The sequence below is a fragment of the Vitis vinifera genome, chromosome 11, assembly GCF_030704535.1.
Source record: "Vitis vinifera cultivar Pinot Noir 40024 chromosome 11, ASM3070453v1".
NCBI classification, from domain to species: domain Eukaryota; kingdom Viridiplantae; phylum Streptophyta; class Magnoliopsida; order Vitales; family Vitaceae; genus Vitis; species Vitis vinifera.
In genome coordinates this window covers 12,370,498-12,394,335 of record NC_081815.1, presented here as the reverse complement: position 1 = coordinate 12,394,335, position 23,838 = coordinate 12,370,498, and the positions used below count along the sequence as shown (strand labels likewise).

At 27.9% G+C, this 23,838-nt stretch overlaps 1 protein-coding gene across 1 annotated transcript; it reads left to right on the top strand.

Moving 5' to 3' along the window:
* Window positions 1-12,786: 12,786 nt before the first annotated feature.
* On the top strand, window positions 12,787-16,335 carry LOC100244902 (FCS-Like Zinc finger 14). Its single transcript, XM_010658402.3, has 2 exons — window positions 12,787-13,682; window positions 15,902-16,335. The coding sequence occupies exons 1-2, from the start codon at window positions 13,096-13,098 to the stop codon at window positions 16,059-16,061; spliced, it is 747 nt and encodes a 248-aa protein (XP_010656704.1). The 5' UTR covers window positions 12,787-13,095; the 3' UTR covers window positions 16,062-16,335.
* Window positions 16,336-23,838: the final 7,503 nt, after the last annotated feature.

The following is a 23,838-nucleotide window of genomic DNA, read 5'->3' as shown; positions in this document are numbered from 1 at the left end:
ATATAACTCGAAAGTATCATCTTTTAATTTTTCAGGTAAAATGATTGGCAGATTATAAATCAACTTTCGATTTTTTTAGTTGGATTTTTCACAATGTGGAGGCCTTTTTTAAAAAAAAATTTGTTGAAGGTTTTGATTAAATATATGAAGTAATTTCATCAAATATTTTTCTTATTTTAAATAAAATAAAAAGCAAATAAAAATAATAAATGAAAATGATATAAAAGATACTTGATAAAATTTCAAATTAATAGAGGTTTGTATTTAGTAAAAAACTCTAAGAAGAAGAATGAAATTACTTTTTTGGAATTTTGTGTGGAAAACTCAAAGTGGCTAATTTTTTGCTAAAAAATAACCAAATATGGACCTTCTTAGAGATTGTGTTGAGTTTTCACCAATCAAGTATATTTCCTCTTAAATATATCAACTCCTTTGTCTCCATCCCATCAAATCCATGAAGCTGCTTGTTGCAAACAAAAGAATCACGATGACTGTCTCCATCCCATCAAATCCATCAAGCTGCTTGTTGCAAACAAAAGAATCACGACGACTATATTTTTATTAATTTTTATATATTTTATTGTAGTAATTTGGGAAAATTGTGTTCCGTATTTCATGCACTTTTTGCTTCAAAAATTTGTACATACAAATTTTCACCTGAGGTGTAATCTTTATGGCAATATTTTTCTACAAAAGAATATATCCCTCTAGTTTTTTTACATCATAATTTAAAACACGACGAAAAAAATATTTTCTTAATTTTAGAGATGAATCAGGAGTCACAAGTAGCTTATTCTTGAATACATTTGTTGAATTATGAAAATTATGTCAATGTTTTCTTTATTTTGAAAATTAATTAAGGTTTTAGAGTGACTTATTCTTGAATGACCTTATCAAAAAATAAATGACATGTGTAAAGTTCTTTTATGATTTATCGGACTTGTACCTTCAATTATTCAAGTATTATCTTTTAATGATATAAGTACTATTTTTAATCAATGAGTGCATAAAACTTAAATTATTTTTTAAAAAAAAATTATTTTGTAATTATTTTTCGGTGTATGGAAACGCACTTTCTCTCAGAGTAATTAAATTTAAATAAAATATAAACTCATAAACAAAATTATAGATATTATAAAAACCAATATATCAAATGAATAATAATAATAATAATAATAATAATAATAGATAAGGATTTTAAACAAATACATGGGTAAATTTAGAATTTCTTATCCATGGAGAAACCCTGAGGAGGAATAGAGAAACTATGTCCAACAAATGGGCACTTACAACATTTGTATTAAATGAACTACAAAAATGTAATAAAGTATTGGTATTTAATTAATCAAAATTTTATCTTCTTATTGATATTAAATATATACTTTTAAAATTAATATTTTTTATCAACACACATTACACATACATATATGAAAATGATTTTTATTTTTAGTATATTATTTTTAATCATCCTTCATATTTGTACAATTATTTTTTAAAATAGCTCCAAAAAAAAAAGTGAAAACAACTTAAATAGTTAAAATATATTTTCAAAAAAAAATATCTTATTTTAAATTTTTTAAAAAGAAAATTTTTTTTTTATTTTTTATTGTCAAATATGTTTTTTTAGGTATTTGATAAATTTTCAAACTTATAATAATTAAGTGTATATAGATCAAATTTTAAGAGAGATGAGTAGAAACTTAAGGCCTATTTAGCAACTGGTTTTGAGAATAGTTTTTGCTCTCTAAAACAAAAATGCAAGAAAACGCGTTTGATAACCACAAACTATTTTTATGTTTTTTGTTTTTAAAAACATAAAATAAAGCGTTTTTAGAGATTTTTTTTTTGTTTTCTATTGTTTTTACTTGTTTTTCTAAAGACTATTTTAAAAAATAATTATACAAATATATAGAATGATTAAAAATAAAATATCAGACGTAAAAATTATTTTTAAATATATTTAAAAATATTAAAAACATGTTAAAAATATTTTAGGTTTCCAAACAGATTTTTATCCTATTCTCAAAAAATTGTTTTTCGTAATTGTTTTTAAAAACTAAATTTTTGGATGTTTTGTAAAATTTCTTAAATGTTTTTAACATATTTTTAATATTTTAAATAATAACTTTTATATCTAATGTTATATTTTTAGTTATTCTATATATTTACATAATTATTTTTAAAAATAATCTTTAAAAACACAAATAAAAAGGACAAAAAACAATTAAAAGATATCTCTCGAAAACATCATATTTTTTATTTTTAAAAACAGAAAACAAAAAATACTTTTTCAAATTGTGAAACGTGTTTTCTTATTTTTTTATTATTCAATATAAAATTATTTTTGAAAATAGTTATCAGATAGGTCTTAATTTTTAAAATATACATATATATTTATATTTTTCTTTCTTATTTAATTAAGCAAGTCTCATCCTCCTTACTAACTATGTAGCTAACCTTTTCTTTCTAATTTTTATTATATACTATCTTCTTTTTATCTTTTATTACAACCAAACAAAAAATAATTATTTCCAACTTTTTCCTTTGCGTATATTGAAGCAAGAGAAAGCATATGGTAAAGCTCAAAATTGGATTCTCTAATAGGGTACCATTGCCACCCTTTATAAGGGCATCGCTCTTTAAAAGCAATAAGTGTTTTGCTCTCTCTTACGCACATTTTGAACAACTCCCAATAAAAAGACTAGGTACCCACCATAAAATTATGAAGAAGAATATGGATGAGGCCCCATACTTTACTAAAAGTATAAAAAGCATATCTTTACCAATTAATACAAAGTCTTGAGCATAACCCCCCTTTTTTTAGTAAATAAATCAAATGGCTACATCTATTGTTTGGTTTGGGACCCTCCATATTCAATGGCCCTCATCATCCCTTAACCATCTTATACTCTTACACTTCCAAAGCAACATTTTCACTAATAAATAGCGATAACAACGAGATGGATTGCCCCGTTATAACCCGTTTATTTATGTCTGTTCATATTTCTATCAAAAAAACAAAAAAAATTAAATAAAGTGGGGTGAAATGGATATAGGAAATTTTCATACATGTATCCCATCTCGTCTTGTTTAATTTTTTTTGTAAAATAAATATGATTTAGAAATAAAAATGTATAATAAATATTTATAGTTTATTTTTTTTGAAAAGTAGTATTTATTTATGTTAAAAAAAAGTTGAAAAATGAAAAAAAAAATCAATTTAAATAATTTTTCATCTAAAATTATTAATAATGAGGGTAAGGTGAGGCAAAGCCAAATGATGGATACCCAAAAAACCGTCTCATTATCATCCCTACTAATAAACTTCAATTTCTAAAATCTCCTATATATTAATCGATACATTATATATATAACCGTACCATAGTTTAATCAGGTGAATTGATAGTTGAAACCATGCATAATGAGGAATTTCTCGATTTATATAGAAAGTGAAATAATATCACATATAATTGGTGAGTTGATTCATCAAAATCACTAATTATGAATTGAATGCCTAATTGCATGAACCATTGAGCAATTAAAATAAAAGGAAGAAGGTGATGAGGAGAAAAATTGAGATCCTATTAGCATATACCTCTATACATACATATAGAGAGGACAAAATGTAGTAAAGTGATGGGAGCTAGACCTTTATCAAATACCAAGGAATCAACGACTGAGTCAACAATATGATTCAGAGAAAGAGTGGCTCTGAATTAAATGGGTAGGTGATGAGTACGGGAGTGGCACACATTTGGACCACGGGCACAAGGCACGGGGCACCCAAACAAAATAAATAAATAAATATATATTCTTATTATTCTATGATTTCTCTCAGTGGGTCCTCGTGTCCCACGATTAAAATCAGTCTTCATCAATGGAGAGACCCCATCGTTTTTCTTTTGTTTGTTTGATTTATATTCCAAATATGGCCTTCTTTTGAGTTACATTTTTTAGATACATTTCAATACTTCTAGAAGCCTGTTCAGATCAATTGGTTTCATGCTTTCAAAATTGTACTTGCACTCATGGCTCTCTTCTACTCATCAACTATGCTTCTTAAAGAATTTATTTTTCTTCTTTTATAATTATACTCATAATATATTTGAAAGTAATTTTGAGAGTATCGATTTATAGATTTATTGTTTTGCTATGTAAAATACGTCTTAATTTGATAAAATTTAATATTTATTATTTAATGACTTTAAGTTGATTTTAAATAAAATTATATTTAAGTTATTAATTTAAATTTTTTTATTTAATTTTTATTTTAAGTATTAAGATTATTTAATAAAATTAATTTAAAATTTATTTTAAATCATCAATGATTTAAGAGCTCATGAAGGTTATAAAATAATAAAGAATATCATAAAAGTAATTAGGATAAATATAATAAAAAGATAAACTAAAAACGTGAATTTAAAAATAAGTTAATTATTTTTATTTATTGCTTAAAGATATCAAATATATTTAACTTATTTAATAATTTAAATTAAATTATTAAGTCACTTTTATTATGTTGATATACCAAACACGTGATGCTTCAGTATTCCAATTTCTCGATTAGAAGAGAAAATGTATATCTTTTTCGTTAAGAAGATAATAAGTTTACGTCTTTTGAGTTAGAATAAACACAAATTCAATGAAAAGTAACATATTTTCCACTCACCAAAGAAACCCTTTTCAAGGGATGTTGTCTTTTGGGGCCCCACCAAACACCTCCCTTTAGCTTCTTCCACCATGCCTCTAGGGCATGGGTCCTCCATGCCTCCACCCATACCTAATTCACTAAAAAAATAAGGGTTGGAAACTAAAAGGATGTTTGTTTTTTAGCTTTTTGTTAAAAGTAATTTATTTTTAAAATTTAGATTGTTTGTTTTTTTATTTTTTTATGACTTATTATAAATTTTTTATTGAATAGAAAAAATCAAAATATTTAGTTTTTTTTAAATAAAATAAATAACATATTGATTTTTATTTACTTTTTAATACTTAATAAAAATAAAATATTACAAAAACAAACAACCTAATATTTAACTTTATTAAACATTAAAGTTCCATTTAAAATTAAGTAAAAAAACAAACACCACCTAACACTCTCTCTCTCTATATATATATATATATATATATATAAAGAAGTTTCATGGGTGAAGGGATATCCTATAATTTTACCTTTCCCCCATTAACTTATCCCCATGATATTTGAATACAAGAAAAATTGATAGTAGACTCTAATATCACTTATAAGATCTTATGTCCTATCAACTCTCTTAAAGTAATTGTTGTTAAAAAAAGTGCATACATTAACTTTATAGTACATTTACTCAAACACTTGTAATATTTGAATACAAAGGGAGTTGATGAACGCAATCCATCCTCCAATTTGCCAATACTTATTTTCTTGAAATTATTTTTAAAAAATAATTATATAAATACAAAGGATAATTAAAAATAAATCATTAGATGTAAAATTATTTTTTTTTAAATTTAAAAAAAAAATATTGATAGCATTTTGGCTACATTTGATTCCTACAAAATTTAAAAGAAAATGTGAAATGAAGAAAATGGAAAATAATAAAAAAAAATTATTTTAAAATCAATAAATTATTTTTATTCATTTCTCTAAACTCCTTTAACTTTTTTTCCTTTATTATATAAAAATTAAATAATTTTAAAATATATAAATTTTTTTATTAATTTTAATTATATTTTAAAAAATTTACATTTTAAAATTATTTTAATATTTAATTTTAAAACAAAATTTTGTTTGAAAATAAGATTAGAGAACTATTTTTTGAAAATTGCGTTTGAGAAAAAAGTTTGAGTTTTCAAAAGAAGAAAGGCCAAAAAAAAACATGGAAAAGATGGCAAAATGGGAGATTGAAAATTTTCGGGGGTCAAACTAAATATTTTGAGAGACTTGAGTGCCAAAACTACAATTTTGCAAATCCGTCGGATCAACCATTGAACAAAGACAAAGAGAAGAATGCTGTGGCGGGACCCATGCGATAATCATTGATGGGTGAATTCTGGAAACGCGATTTTCAAAGGTCTATTTCCTTTTCCTACCATCTGTCCCAATAGAAAATGGCCACGTTGTCAGATATTTTGTAGATACCGTATTGGATCCGCCACTCCCATCTGAGAAACGGCACGTGAACTTCAGTGACTCCATTGCTTGCACGTGATCTGCTTCTTTTGCCCTTTTTCTTTTCTTCTGATATTTTTTAGTGGAGTCTTACACATTTCTGCCAGAGAACCGAATTTTTTACTGTAGTGTTTCGCACGTGTCGGAAATTGAGACTTATTAATTCAAAATATTACCTATTTTATTTTATTTTTCCATTAAATTGCTTGAAATGAATTAAGCCTCCTTAGTTTACAAGGTAGGTTAGTGACTTTCTCAGTAGGACAAATAATAAAAAACAGACATACCAATAAATGAAATTTTTATAATTTTTTTATATTGATATTTTCATCTTTTTATTTAAGAATATATTGGTGTGTTTAATTTATGAGAATGAAATTAAGGACTTGATAACTATTTTTTAAAACAATTTCAAAAAAATAGATTTTGAAAACAATTTTATGATGATGTATAGAGTAAAAATTTGTTTAAAAACTTAAAATATTTTTAACTTATTTTTAATATTTTTAAATATATTTTAAAATTTGTTTTATTTTTAATCATTTTAAATGTTTGTATAATTATGTTTTAAAACAATTCTCGTAAAATAAGTTAAAGTAATATAAAATAACTAAAAGATGTTCTCAAAAACACTATGTTTTCTGTTTTTAAAAATCAATTTTTTGGTTATTAAATGTGTTTAACAAGTTTTTATTCTGGAGAATAAAAAATTATTTTAAAAAATAGTTACTAAATAGGTCCTAAATGATTAATACCTTTAAAAATAAAGGAAGTCAAAATTCTAGCAAGAATTGGTGTTGACTCTAATGAAATGATTTTTTATTATTATTATTATTCTCATTTCTACAAAATAGAAATGAATATTAAAAAACAATTTTTTAATATTCTAACCTTTTGAGAAAATAATTTTTTTTTTACTTTCTTAAATTTTAAAAAATGTTTTCGCTTTTCAAATATATATGGTCTATATTTATATTTTTTTTATAAGAAATTCATTCATACCATAGGAAGATAAAATTATCAAGTGGTGAGTAAATTTCAAAAAAAATCAAAATTAGATTATATTATTTTATCAATTTAATTTATAGCCAAAAGATAGAACTATTAGTAGGCTAAGAAATCAACTAATATTAATATAACCTACTATGCTAAGGAATTCACGGTGAGCTAAAATTACAAGAAGTTGCTAGGATAAGGAATTTGATATTGAGCTATCATTTACATTGATTTCAGCCAATATAGGTAAGGGTTGGGCTACTATATGGAAGAGGGATCTATTGAAAAGTGTGATTAATCATATTGCAATGTATATGTATTAAAGTTTCGTTATTTTATATATGTTAGTTTATACTTGGTTTCGATTATTTTTACCTTAATCTCATTCTTTGTGTATGATCTAATCATTTGTAATTTGATCTCATTATTTGTATTTTTACCCAATAATTTTGATTTTTCTATTTATTTTAAAAGATGACAATGAAAAATTTGATAAATACTGAATTAGTATCTTATTGTGATCTCGAAAGAGGTGTTTTTTGTATTATCAAGTGTCTCATTTGCATTGTCCACCACCAACACATCTCCGTCTCCGTCTCCGTATAGGTCACCTTATTGACAAAAGCAACTGCTCTTTGAAAGTAGTGTCTCTACTGATACATTTCCATCGAGACATCCCAAACATACCCTTATAAGTATTTTCGTCATTTCCAATTTTTTTTTGAAGTTTTTTTGGTTATTATTGAATGATTTAGTTAGATTTTGGCAAAATGACAATGATTTTGAGAGATTAAAAATCGTGTTGAGAAAAACCCTCTAAAGTTAAATTGATTTTGCCAAATTTGGACAAAAAGAAAATGTATTGAAAAAAAAAACCCTAATACAAAAAAATGTGTAAACGGAAGAATGAAAAAGAAACTCTCAACTAATCTGAATTCTCATGAGAGGTGATTTCATATGAGTATGCAAAATGGACAAGAATGCATGCAAGTAATAGGAGTTGAAAGTCCTTCAACAACCATTTTTGCATAACCATGCAAAATTTGGAATGGTTATGAAAAAATCGATAGCAAGGTGGAAGTTGCTGCAAACCCATCTCCGATTTGTATTTTTCATGCAAAAATTGAGTTCTTGTGCAAAAATGCTGAATTTTGGTGTCGATATTCTATAATTCAAATGATAAAATATTAATTTAGACGAAAAAAAGGTTTTAGATATTCTATATGATGCTCTCATATGTCAAGTTGATAATTTTACCACTAAATAGGAGGCAAGCATGTATATGCTATTCCAAAAATTGCCCTCATGAACTCTAAAACTTAGTATAAATTAAATCAAGTGTTGGTATGACAATATTTTGTATTAGTATTGATTGCCTCAATAAATATGTAATATTTGGAAAAGAAACAATACGTGGATGAAAAAGGAACAGGGGTATTTCCGTCCAACTAACCATTTGACTTGGGTGGAACTGTAAGAAGTGGAACCTCAGAGGATCACAAAGAAAGCAAGCCTAGGTGGGTGGGTCCAATGCCATGACATATGATTGGCAGGTATAAAGGTAGATATATATATTTTTAATTATCTATTTATTAGTAATTACTGTGTCGTGAAAAAGTAGCACCAAAGGATTGTTTCTTCAATTCAATTGTGTCACATCACAAAACATAAAGTTTGACAATCACATACTATTAATTTTTAAATCATATTAATTAGTGTTGGGCAATGGTCACTATGAAAAGTTGTACAAAATTAAATTACTCCTATCTCACATCTTGCTTTATCAATCCACTATCCTATAATTAATCCATTAATTTACTTTTAATATTTTAATATTTTATTAATTAATTTTTGTTCAATTTTTTTCATAATTAATTAATTAAACATTTTACTACTATGTTCCATAATTCAAGTTAAGAAGCACTTTTTCTAATTCTTTTTTTTTTTTGGAATTTTGTAAGTGTTTTTTTCTTTTTAATAATCAAATGATGGCATTCATGAAACAATGCATGGTTGGATTGATTAAAGTGGTACATAAAATTATTTTATTTTGTAAAACTTAGAGCTTAAGCTTTGTCGGAAATTTTGAGAGAATGTATGAGAAAGAAAAAAAAGAGAAAAAGTAGAAGGAAAGATAAAATAAATAAATAAATTTAAATTTAATAAATTATGTTTATTTATTATTTCAATATTTCACTTATTTTTAAGTCATCAATATGAAAATTAAATAATTTTAAAATGTATAAGTTTTCAATTAGTTTTAATTATATTTGGTTTTTTTTAGGTTATGTTTGGTTTCCAAAAAGTATTAGTAAAAGAAAAAAATACTAAAAAAAATGATTTTTTCATGTTATAAAAGAAAGTCAAATATAATTAAAATTATTAGGAAATTTATATATTTTTAAATTATGTACTCTGTATATAAAATAAGTAAAAAAAGTTTAAAAAGTTATATAAAAGTAATTTATTGACTTCAAATCAATTTTTTATTTTCTTCCGTTTTTCCTTTTTTTTTTTTTTATTACTTTTCCTCTTTATTTTATTTTCCTTTAAACTTTTCGAGAACCAAATGTAGCATTAGTGTTTGTCATAGGACAACCACTCTTAAGAAAATAATTTCTCTTAACAATATTTTTTTCCAAAAATAATTTTTGAGAACCAAACATAACCTTACTTTTAAATTATAGGAAAATGATTTTCTTATGCTTGGCTGTCCTATAATAAATACTAAAAAAAATCAAATATAATTAAAACTTGTGCATTTTCAAATTATTTAATTATTATATTTATTAGTTAAAATAAGTGAAATGAGTTTGAAGTAACAAATAAAAATAATCTATTGAATTTAAATGTATTTTTATTTTTATTTTTCATTACTTTTCTTCTTTATTTTATTTTCCTTTCACTTTTCATAAAATTTTTAGAGAACCACATATAGCATAAACGTATTTTGTATATGAGAATAGAAATAATAACAGGTAAATAATAGTACCATGTAAAAAAGAAAAATAAAAAATTTAAACTTATGTTTGATTCTCAAAAATTTTGAGGGAAAAAAATAAAAAAGAAAAGTAGAAAGAAAAAAAATTGAAGGAAAATAATTATGCTTCTTTAGATTCATTTAACTTATTTTTATTTATTAAATAAAAATTAAATAATTTAAAAATATATAAATTTTTAACTATTTTAAATTATATTTGATTTTCTTTTGTATTTTTAATAGTGAAACAAAATTTGATAAAACCATTTTCCTTAATATTTTTTTTTCTTTCCTTAGGTTTATTTGGTTCCCAAAAATATTAAGAAAAATAAAAAAATATTAAAGAAAATGATTTTTCATGTTTGGTTGTCCTATGAAAATTAGCGAAAAAAATAAAATATAATTAACATTAATTAGAAATTTATATGTTTTAAAATGATTTAATTTTTATATAAAAGAGTTAAAAACAGATAAATTGAGTTTGAAATAACATATAAAAATAATTTATTAACTTTGAACATATATATTTTTTCCTTTCACTTTTCCTTTTTATCTTTTGTCACATTTCTCTCTAATTTTACGGGAACAAACATAGTTTTAGGATGCATTTAAAAGTGATTTTAGAAAGTGTTTTTAATATTTTTAACACTTGAATGATAAAATTTTTTAAATATTAAAATATTAAAAACGCTTCTTAGTATTTTCTAGGGCCAAATATAGCCCAAAAATAGTGACTTTTAGGTTTATAATAATGAAAATTTGAATTCTTGTTCCCTGTTTCAACCATTCAATGACATTCACATTTTTGCCTCCGAACCCATTTGCAAATGCAAAAATGAGGTGTTCAGACAATTTTTAAAACCCGATTTTAAATATTTAAAAAATCATTTAAAGTGATTTATTAATAATTACTAGACAGAAGATTTTCCCAAAAATAGCTTTTTTGATTTATAATATATTATCAAATATGCTATCACAATACATTTTTCAATTTCTATACAAATATTAAATAATTTTCCTTAAAAATATTTTTAATAAAAGTGCTAAAAATTAAATTAGAAGTGATTTAGTCATCACTATAATCATAATGACTCCCAAATGAGGTATTAGTTATTTTATAAGAATTCAAAATACTTCATTCTCCCATTGACCCGAGAAAAAACAAACACTGACTTTGAAATAATCATATAAGACAAAAAATTAAAATAATATGTTTTTTTTTTTTTTTTTTATGTATGATTTATGATAATATATCGGGTGTTTGGTATATGAGAATGAGAAGTGAGAATAAACATATCATTCATTTCTTTATTTGAATAATTTTATGAAAGTAAAAATGAAATAAAAAATGATTTCAATAAAAATCAAATCTTACTTATTTATTACCGAGATTTGAATTCATTATAAGTAAGCAGTATTTTGATTCATCCACCTCATAAGAAAATATAAAATAATCTAAAATTACTATTTTACCCTTGAATTTCATTTATTAAGTCTCGGTGTCTCTTCATCCCATAAATTAATTATTTTTCATTCTCCTATCTATTTTTAAAAAACATTAAAATAGAAATAAATAATCATTTCAATTTTAAATTCCTCCGTTCTTCTAAACACTATAAATGAAATTACCAAATTTATTTTCATAAAAAAAAATTGAAAACAAAATATTCATTTCTATTCTCTATTACGGAATACCAAACACCCACTTAGGTAGTGTTTGTTTTTTTACTGAATAGAAAAAGTCAAAGGTGATGTTTGTTTTTTGGGCTTTTTGCTGAAAGCAATTTATTTTTAGAATTTAGGTCGTTTGTTTTTCTACTTTTTCATAACTTATTATAAATTTTTTACTAAATAGAAAAAACTAAGGTGGTGTTTGTTTTTTTACTTAATTTTAAATAGAATCTTAATACTTAATAGTATTAAATATTAGGTTGTTTGTTTTTGTAGTATTTTATTTCTATTAAGTATTAAAAAGTAAAAAAAACCATTGTGTTATTTTTTTTATTTAGAAAAAGCCACTTATTTTGGTTTTTTTTATTTAGTAAAAAATTTATAATAAGTTATGAAAAAGTAAAAAAAACAAACAACCTAAATTCTAAAACTAAATGGTTTTCAGCAAAAAGCCAAAAAAACAAACACCACCTAAATATGTAACTTTTTCTAAAAAGAAAAAATAACATATTGGTTTTTTTTTTACTTTTTAATACTTAATAGAAATAAAATATTATAAAAGCAAACAATCTAATATTTAACACTATTAAGCATTAAGGTTTTATTTAAAATTAAGTAGAAAAACAAACACTACCAAAATATTTACCTTTATCTATTCAACTAAAAGTAACCTATTGACATCATCTAATATAACCAAACTGAACATAAAATTGAACCTATTGATAACAAGTTCACTTTAGTTACATTGGATGATGTCAACACGTTACTTTTAACTGAATAGAAAAAACAAAATATTTTGGCTTTTTCTATTCGATCAAAAATGAAAGATCGACTTAAAAATTTAAAATTAAGAATTGCTTTTAAGAATTAATATAATAATATCCATAAAAATACAAATAAGCCATGGGTATAGAAAGAGTACGGAGAGTGTGTAGTTTACCAATTTTAGGGGGTAAAAGGGTAAAAGGCAAAAGAAATAAAAATTTAAAATAAAAATAAGAAACTGTTTATATTCTCTTCTCCTGAAACCACTGGTTCCGGAGACTTGGAGATGAAAGGTGGTCTTCTTCTATAAGCCATCTCTCTCTCTCTAAAAAGCTTCACAATTCTCACCCAAGAAACTTCTCTCTCTGTCTGTATATCTAAAATCCTCTCTAAATATAGAGAATCTTTTACTTGCTTCTACAGCACTCTGTGTAAATTGAATGCCACTTCCTTTCTTTTGACGTGAACTCCTCTTAATTTTCTAGGGGAAATTCATCGACTGGAGCAAGGCCCAAATCAATATTTTCCCCTGCAAATGGAGAGTTTCTCTGGAAAAGGGAGGCTGGCCATGAATCTCTCTCTTTTCACCAACTCATTTGAGCCAAAATCTCAAGTTTGGAGCCTTGATTCCAAGGTTTCATCGACTACAAAGTCTCCTAGAAACTTTGAAGGAGGCGTTGTTGGTCTTGGCATAGTTGCAGCCTTGAACGATTTGGACAACACCCATGAATCCTTGTCCAGTAAGCCTTGCAAAGCTTCCATTTTGGCTGCCACATCTCCTAGATCAAACCCAATTCCCATAGCAAACAGAGCTAAACATATGCCTAAAGTTGAAAAATGTCGGCCCAGTTCAGGGATGATGGAGATGGAGATGGAGATGTCCGAGAGCTACACTTGCGTGATTTCTCATTGCGGCAACAATTTGATCAAGAAACGTGTCTACTTTGATGATAAGCCTAATGGGGTTGTTGATGATATCACCACCGCTGTTCCTATTTCCAGTACTGATGCTGCTTATTGGGTGGCTTCCGAGGCCGCGCCGCCGTTTAAGACTGCGGATTTTCTGAGTTCCTGCTATCTTTGCCAGAAGAAGCTTCATGGGCTAGATATCTTTATGTACAGGTATAGACATGATGGTCCTTCATCCTTCATTTGTTCTTTTGAGTGGTTGAGTTGTTGCGGACTGTGCATGTGTGAATTTTGATATGTTCTGATGGTTTTGAATTTGGGTAGTTGTTTGATTTTGAGTTCTTGTTTTATCCTCTCTTGGTACTTGAAATTTGGTTGATTTGGTGGCTTCACCTCTGATTTATTTGAATGGTTCTGATAAATTTAGCAGTTCCCTTATGAATCCCCATCTGTGATTTGATTTCTTTTTCATCATCTCAATTTTGTTTCAGAGGGCCCCTTATAGGGTTTAACTTACGAGGTCTTGCTTAATTCTTGGGTCATGATCGAATTTGAAGCTATATCCATTGGGATCCAAATTCCAATAATAGTTGAGTTATCTTAGGCCTCTATAGTTTTCATCTTGTTCAGAAAGCAGAACCATACTTTTTTGTTATTGATCAGAAATGCAGTGGTTAAAACAGAAGCCCTTTTCTCCAAATTAATTTATTTGTAAGGAAGTTTGAACAAAAATTGTGTTCCTAGGGGCCATTTAAACTTCAATTATTCCTTTTGGAAAAATCCGGGTCAGAGATCCTTATATGCTTCTATCATCTACTGTAGCCTCAAAGATCCGCATATTCATTGCTTGCCTAGAATATGTGAGGCATCTTGGCCATTCTAGGATTTGGGAGGTATGCTACTTCCATGGGAGCAATTCAGTGGATGTGCTCTGTTCCTAAGGTTCATGAGAAACAGCCTGTCAAAATGAGCAATGCAAATTCTTATATAGTTTACCATGAAGAAAACAAATGATGAAAAAAGTTGTTTCTTCTGAAATTGAACATCTCCAGAGAAATGTGATCTTGAGAAAATGATTTCTGATCCATCTGTTTCATTTGGAACATGTTCTGCATCCTTATTTTATACCCATGAAATCAATAAATATTATTGATACCTTCTTTGCTTCATTTCTTTCGTTTTTCTAAAAGCAGTGTGCTGGCGTATCTGAAGTCTTAAATCATTCATATTTAAAGATTTGTCTCTCGAAAGCACAAACATATCCAAGCAACCTCTTAGCTTTTCCTTGACATGGGTCTTGCTTCACATTATCTTGAGAGTTAAAACATCATCTTATATTTTAATGGTGCCAAGCTGTTTTTGCCCAAGTTTCAGACTACGCAAAACAATGCCTGGTATCTGGTATTTCAAGTTTCAAAACATATATCTCCATGTTTAGAAATGAAAACTAGATCTGATTATCATTAGCATTAATTAGAAGCATGCACCTTTCTTTCCGGTTGATTAGGATGCCAGCTGTTTCCTTGATGAACACTTACAAGTTATGTATCTATTTTCAGTCATTTGTTTCAAATTTACTCTAACTGATGATTGGGTTTCTTTATATCTCTTATATTATATTATTAGACTTAATTTTTTAAATATCCCAGAGGATGAAGGATTCCTTCATTCTTCATTCAGTGTCCTAGATGGCTAAAGAAAGGAATAGAAAATTTCGAATAGCATGGCAACCATCAAAATTTTTTTTCCTTGTGTCTTGCTAGCAACAACATGGAGCATCAATGTCTTGTCACATTATATACTTGGCATTTATATTGATTTTCTAAAGTGGAGAATCACATTCTTGTCTTGGCAAGTTGTTTTAATTAATTTTTTTTCTCCCTCTTTGTTAAGGAATTTAATTTCTATCATGCTGGGCCATTCACGGAATTTTTTTTTGCTGCAACTAATCATTCTTTAAGAATGGGTTGCTGTTCAGCTCTTTAGCAAACCTCAGCATCCCAAATTGTGTTCAGGAACAGCTTTTAAGAGCTTGTTTGGTTGGATTTTTTTTTTTTTTTTTAAGGATTGGGATATTTGATTCTTGTGAGGGCAAGGAGAGTAGCTGGAAAGATCCCAGGTTGACCATAAGGTCTCTAAATTAAAAGGAAAAGAAATGGGGTGTGGGGAGAAATGTAGCTTACCCTCATGTGTTGTTGTCAAGGAGTAATAGTGACAGGGAAATATCAAGAGTTGTTGTTTGTTTCTGGGTGTGTGGTGTTGATTCCTTTGGCATTTACTTGTTCACTGGATATTTGCAATGAGCATGGAGCAGATAGATATTTCTGTTTCTGGGTGTTATTTTTTCTATCTTTTTGTGGCAAAGAGAAATTGTTGAGGCCTGCATGCAGCTGATAAATCTAAAACAGAAAAGGGTGTGTTTGGTTTTGCAGAGGAGAAAAGGCATTTTGCAGTGCAGAGTGTAGGAGCAATCAGATGGTGAGTGACGAATACAAAGAGAAATGCGGGTCTGAAGCGATGAAATCCTTTGATTACTCAGTGTCTCCCTGCTCCGGGCCTATGCTGTTTTTTGCTGGCGTTGCTGCTGCTTAAAGACCATATTCCTATACCACCTATATAAATAAATAAAGGAAAGGAAGATAAATAAGAAAAAGGAAAGCTAGAGGGAAGAGTAGGGAATAAGCATGAGAAACAAGTAAAGATGATTGTAGGAGATTCGGAGAGAGTAAAAAGGAGTGTTATAATGTGAATTTGAACCAAAGGGAGAGAAAGACGTATCAAGATTTTCATATATACAACATTATTACTACTGCTGCTACTATCAATGTTTATTCATATCAATATTAATATATTAGTGTTCATATAAGCTTCATTTGTTTACTTTCAAATTTTCGTGCATTTCATTTTACATGACTTAAATGGGATTTTCTCAAAATTCTCAGCCTCCAAATAACAGCTCCAAAGGCCCTGTAAAACATGAAAGATTTCAAGTTTTCAAGTCTTTGAGATAATCTCGCTATCATCAAGAAGCTAGTTTCAACTCTCAAGAGGGTGTTCCAATTTGCTCTTGGTTTCGGTCCAAAAAACCAAGATTTCCGTTTGAAGGCCATGAACAAACATTGGTGTTGCACAAAGTGGGGAAGAAAAGAACTTGGAATATGCACAAGCTTTCATTAGACAACATGATCAAGGTTGGAACAATCGAGGGGCCAGAGGGTAATTCATTTAAGGGGTTTAAGGGGTATACACTGCACACTTGTTGGGCATTACAATTCTCATAATGGAAGTCAAAACTCTTAGAACAACAATAACAATCAATGACATTGTAGTAACAATATTTATCAATTAAAAGGAGGAAATCCTATGTTAGTCCAATGGTTCTCCTAACCTAGTTTTGATGATCACAAAATAAGGTTAAAGGTACTAATGGTTCAAACAACTAAAATAGAAGATCATTATTTGTGAGAGTTGAACTTTTTGAAGACTTAAGAAGACTAGGACCTAATGTAAGATTGCTCTTGTTAGTGCACTTGAGTCATAAAGTTTCTTCATGCACTTGAAGCTTCAAAAAATCATCCCTTATTGAACTTAAATAGACTCCCTTTTCTTAAAATTGGATGCTTTTATATTTTTGATGAAATCCATACTTTAATTTTTCCTAAAAACTTGCTTTAAAGAGTTATTTGAGGTTAAACGTGTGTTATATAAGGTTCCTAATCTCAATCTGGAATTGTTTTTAGACTTTACAATGCAACTAGACGAGACAGGGGAAACTGGTTGGTTTTGATTGGTTGAGGTGCACTTTATGCACTTTCTCTTTTCCAGTAGCATGTTTGAACTGGTTGAGACAAGAAACTTGATTGATCGAGGACTAGCTAAATCGATTGCTTAACCAATTGAGGTCTCAAACCTTAACGGTCACCTGCTAATGCATTTAGGCTATGCTTGGTTGGTTGAATGTAACATGAGATAGGATATGAGAGAGAATATTATATACTATCACATATTTGGTTGGTGATGAGATAAAATAAGTTATCCCATCACTTATCCTATCATATGTTTAACAAAACATGAGATAGGATAAGTGGTAGTATATATTATCAACATTTTTTTTATTCCTTCTATATGGGATATGTCAATCCCATACTAAGATATGGGATATATACATATATCCCATGTATCATAAGTTAATTTTTTAATCAAATTTTTATTTTTTTTCATATACTCATTTTAGAAAATATTTTTTTATTTCAAATTAAATTTATGATTAAAAAAAGAAAAACTAAAAAAAAAGAAATAATATTAATATATATATATATATATATATATATATATATGAATAAAATAATATAATTTTTTTTTATTTATAAAGTTTAAATATTTTAATCATGAATATTATTAAATATAAGAAAATTTTCATTTTTTTAAAATAAACATATTGGAATGTGATGAAATTCTTATTTTAAACATTGAAAATAATATATATTTCATATTATATAAACAAATATGTTAATACACTAAATAGCCAAGCTAAAAAAAGATCCAATCCGTTAGGGAATAAGGGTAAGAAGCTAGCTCAAGAAATAAACCAAGGATTTCATACACCTTGCACTAAGCATTGTAAGAGGCATGGTGGTACCATGTGCTACAGAGAGACTCGCATGTTTCAATTATGGTTAATAAGGGCATTTGATTTGGGATTGTCCACTGAAAAAGGATTCTCAAGCTCATAAATTTGAAGGAGGGAAATCTAAGCCAAAAGCTTAGGGAAAAGTATTTTCCATGACATACTAGGGTGCTCGAGCATCTTCAGATGTCGTTACATGTATCGTTCAATTCCATTCCCAATAAGCTAAAGTTCTTTTTGACCTAGGAGCTACCCATTCATTTATTTTTGCATTATTTGTTGATATGTTAAATTTACTCGTTGGCTTGTTGGAGTTTGATATGTTTGTTTCCACACTAGTTGGGAAGTCATATCTAACTGCGAGGGTTCTTATGGATGAGTCAACTTTCATTGGGGATAAAGAATTGCCTATAAACTTGATCATTTGAATTTAAAAGATTTTGATATTATACTAGGGTGTAGACCCTCTATTTTGTCTTCCTCGCACATGTCGTTTATAACAATTCCCTAGTGGCCCATTAATACTCGTGTAGCCTATCTTTTCTAAGCCACTTCGGAGACTTGGTTGAGGGATTATCTGACCTCTTATTGTGACCCTTGGTAGCCCTAACTTAGACTTAGGCTTTTCTTGTTTTTTTTAGGATAGCTTTTAGGCACCCTAGGCCCACTTAGGCACCCTAGGCCCATTTAGGTAACCCTAGGCCCATTTAGGTACACTTGGCCCATTAGGCATCACTTTAGGCCCATTTAGACACTTCAGGCCTACTTAGTCACCCTAGGCCCATTTAGGCACCCTAGACCCATTTAGGAACCCTAGGCCCATTTAGGTACACTTGGCCCATTAGGCATCACTTTAGGCCCATTTAGATACTTTAAGCCCACTTAGTTACCCTAGGCCCACTTAGATCACTTTAGGCCCACTTAGATTACTTTAGGCCCATTTAGCCACTTTATTGTCACAAGATGCTTCAAATGACCCTCCCCATGGCTTATATAGGAGGTGAGAAGCTTCTAGAGACCCTTGGAGACATCCACACTTAGCCACTAGTGGGAAGAGTGTGGAAGGTTCTAGAAATGCCTAGAGAAGTCCACACAACTCTACACTATGGTAGAAGGCATGAGAAGGGTCCAAAGCTTTCTAGAGAAATCTAGAAGTCTCTTGAATATTCTAGAATAGTGTAGGACATTCTAGAAGTCTCTTGAATATTCTAGAATAGTGTAGGACATTCTAGAATATTCATGAATTGTAAGGAACCCTCCAAGGTTCTAGAGAGTTCCATTGGTGCCTATAAATAGGTGAGGGCCTCATTTGGCCAAGGCACCAAGCAAGTGAGCATCCAAGCACTTGTAAAGGCTTTCTTGAGATAATAAAGCTTCCATTCTTTAAGGAGTTGCCTACTAAGCTCTTAAGCTTTCGAGTCGCGAGTGTCTTAGCCGAGCAAGCTAAGCATTGGGGATCAAGGCTGACTTAGCAAGATCAAGCGTCTTGACTTGCCTAAGTGCCGCACGAGCTTAGTGAACGACTAAGTCCGTGACATTATGCTCACTTAGTCACCTTAGGCCCATTTAGATTACTTTAGGCCCATTTAGGTACCCTAGGCCCATTTAGGTACACTTGGCCCATTAGGCATCACTTTAGGCCCATTTAGACACTTTAGGCTCACTTAGTCACCCTAGGCCCACTTAGATTACTTTAGGCCCATTTAGGTACACTTGGCCCATTAGGCATCACTTTAGGCCCATTTAGACACTTTAGGCCCACTTAGATCACTTTAGGCCCATTTAGGCACCCTAGGCCCACTTAGTACACCCTAAGCCCATTAGACGCACCTAGCCCATTTGGCGTCACCCTAAGCCCACTTAGGCACTTTAGGTTCACTTAGATACACCCTAGGCACCTTAGACCTACTTAAGCACCACCCTAAGCCCACTTAGGCACCCTAGGACGATTTAGGCACTTTAGGCCCACTTAGGCACCTTAAGTCAACTTAGGCACCATAGGCCCTTTTAGGCACCTTAGGCCCATTTAGGCACCTTAGGCCCATTTAGGCATTCTAGGCCCATTTAGATCATTTTTTGCATGGGCATGATTTGCATGGTTGCATGGCTTGTATGACTTGAAAGACTCGTTTTTGTAAAATCACATTGCTTGACTTTTTTTTTACCCTTATATTTTTGTTTATTTTATTTTATTTATTATTTTGTATATTTCTTCATTTATTTTATTTTCCTATTATTTTATCACTTTTCCATAATACTTGTCTTTACTTATTTAGTTTAATTTAATAATTTTGTTTAAAAGTTTTCATTATTATTATTATTATTATTATTACTATTACTCTATTAACTTTGAAATTTTGTAGGAAGTCCACCAATAGAAAGATAAGAAAGTGCCTATGATGTGAAGCTCAGAGTGGGTAGCTACCATATGGGTTCCAAGAGTAGACATATGGAAAAAATGAATGGAGCCATGTTATGGGGAAGATTCAGCTTATGTATGAAAAAAGAAATGATGAGTAGCAAAGAAGGTAATGTAATTTGTCTTTTGGAAAAAGAATCACGTGATGATGGAAGGAGGTTTCAGTAGTGTTTTGGGTCAAAGCATATTTTAAACGGAAAAGGAAAAGAGATGATATATTTTAGGAAGAATTGAGGTGGCATATTGAAGAGATAGACTGTATTTTGCAAGAAAGAGAGCAGGGGGAATTTAGAGAAGGAAACAAAAGTCAACTCACATGCAAAAAAAGGAGGAGAGACGTGATGAAGGGGATTTGGGGTTTTTTTTTTTGGAGAATATGAGAAAGACAATTGAAGAGAAGAGGAGGATTTTTGGAGAGGAGAGCCTGAAGATAGAGGGGAGACGTCTTAGGGAGAGAAAAAAAGAGAGCACTAGAGGAATTTTGGTTGATTTTTTTTTTGAACGAGATTCAGAAGAAATTTGTAGACATGGAGATCACGTTTCCGGGTGGAACTTCTAAAGGACGCATAGGCTGATTCGGGGACTCTTTGTGGTGAAGGAACACACGAGCCAGATCGAAGAAGCAGACACAACTAGACTGAGAAGAAAAAGTGACACAACCGTGAAAGAGGGTAGCTGCAAGCAAGGTTAGTGTTCTTTAACTTCGTTTTGTTGGATTTAAAATGCAAACGAATGTGAATATATGGTCAGTCCTGATGTGAATGATGCTATTGGCATGTTTTTATTTATTTGTTAAAGGAAAGGGAATGAAATCATGGACGGTTATAATAGGATTTAATGTCTTCCGGTGAGTGTTTTGTTGGATTTAATGTATTTATATGAGATGTGTTAATGATTGTTTGAACAAAATATAAATTAAGTTAGGATTTTAAGTTTTTTTTTGGTTTTTGAATTTATTTTATTTATTTTATTTTAGTTATCATTATTATTATTGCTAATCTCATGTTACTTTTTGTAGGCATTTGTCTTGGATGATTCGGGATGATAGTTTAAAAATTAGATGTTTTATTCGTTTTGGATAATTTTGTGATGTTAATGAAAAGTTGAAATATTTTGCAAGTTTTTTTTTAGTTTTCAATAATTTGGATATTAATGAAAAGTTATATTGTGCTTTTTTTTTTTTTAGCTTTGGGATAATTCCTGATGATTGTTTGAATGAAGTATAAATCAAGTTAGGATTTTTGGTTTTTTTTGGTTTTTGAATTTATTTTGTTTATTTTATTTTAGTTATCATTATTATTATTATTGCTAATTTCATGTTACTTTTTGTAGGCATTTGTCTTGGATGATTCGGGATGATAGTTTAAAAATTAGATGTTTTATTCGTTTTGGATAATTTTGTGATGCTAATGAAAAGTTGAAGTATTTTGCAAGTTTTTTTTTTAGTTTTCAATAATTTGGATATTAATGAAAATTTATATTGTGCTTAATTTTTAGTTTTGGGATAATTCCTGATGATGATGAAAAAGTTTGAATTTTTAAGTGTTTTGATAATTTTTATGATAGCTTTGTTCAAAAATAAAAAATAAAAAGTTGTAATATTTAAATTATTTTAAACATTTTTTTTGTTCTCTTGGATTAAAATATAAAATAATTGTTTATCTTATTTAAAATTTTTATTATGTTTTAAAAAAAATAATAAATTTTTTTTTGTGCTTTCTAAATAAAGAGTTGTAGAAATCATCCTCTTGTAAATCAAATAAAGTTAAAAAAAAATTATTAAAGAAAAATTTAAATTATAAAAAATATTTTTACATAATTTTTTTTTTAAATTGTCAAATACATTTTTTATGAGGTTTTATTATTATTACCATTATTAATTAATTAATTATTTTTTCTTTCTCTTTTTTTGCAAATGAATTTTTGAAAGCATTTTCTTTACCTGGAATTAAAGTCTTTTTTTTAAATAAATTAAAACTTCCTTTTATGAAATTCATTAAAACTAGGGAATCAATTATTATTATTATTATTGTTATTATTAATACTCATAAAATATTTCCTTTATAAAAGTGATAACATTTATTTTCTTGTGAATAAACTTTTTAAAAAAAATATTTTCTTTGCATGAAATTAAAGCCTTTTTTTTATTTAAGTAAATTGAAACTTCCTTTTATAAGATTAATTAAAACTATGGACTCAATTATTACTATTATTATTATATACTCATGAAATATTTCCTTTATAAAAGTGATAATTACATTTATTTTCTTGTGAATGAACTTTTTAAAAATATTTTCTTGCATGGAATTAAAGTCTTTTTATTTAAATAAATTAAAACTTTTTTTTTTAAAACTATGGAATCAATTATCATTATTATTATTATTATTATTATTATCTTTAATACTTATGAAATATTTCCTTTATAAAAGTGATAATTACATTTATTTTCTTGTGAATGAACTTTTTAAAAAAACATTTTCTTTGCAGGGAATTAAAGTCTTTTTATTTAAATAAATTAAAGCTTCTTTTTATAAATAAAATTCATTAAAACTATGGAATCAATTATTGTTATTATTATTATTATTATTTTTAATACTTATGAAATATTTCCTTTATAAAAGTGATAACATTTATTTTCTTGTGAACAAACTTTTTTAAAAAAAATATTTTCTTTGCATGAAATTAAAGCCTTCTTATTTAAGTAAATCAAAACTTCCTTTTATAAATACAATTCATTACAACTATCGAATAAATGTTTTTTTTTTAATACTCATGATTTTTTTATTTTTTTTTTTATTTTTTACGAAAGTAATAACATTTAATTCCAAGCTATATTTGTGTATATCAATTGGGGAATTGGTGAAACCCCTACATAAAATCATCTTTTTAAAACTCATCTTTACTGTCATCCTTGCCATTTATTGAAATCATATCTATTTTTTTAGGAATTATATACAAGATGTGTGCGATAATTGATGATTTCGTATACTTTGATTATTTTTGCTTTGCTAATTAGATAACAAGAATGATAAGATTTATGGTGTTTATTATTTATTATCTAACCCATTAATACTTGAGGAAATATGTTATAAGTTATCTATGCTATCCAGGTACGTCTCCTGTCATCTACCTTCTAAATTCTGTAAATATAATTATCATTGTGAATTATACCTATGTTTGAGAATGCTTGGCATGTCTTGATATTTGTTACATCGTTTGAATATTCATGATAAAATGCATGCTGAGTGATATATTGTCTAAACTAACAATTGATGTTTCATGATAGCGCTTAAGAAGTGGTTCAGGTATGTACCCTAAATCTT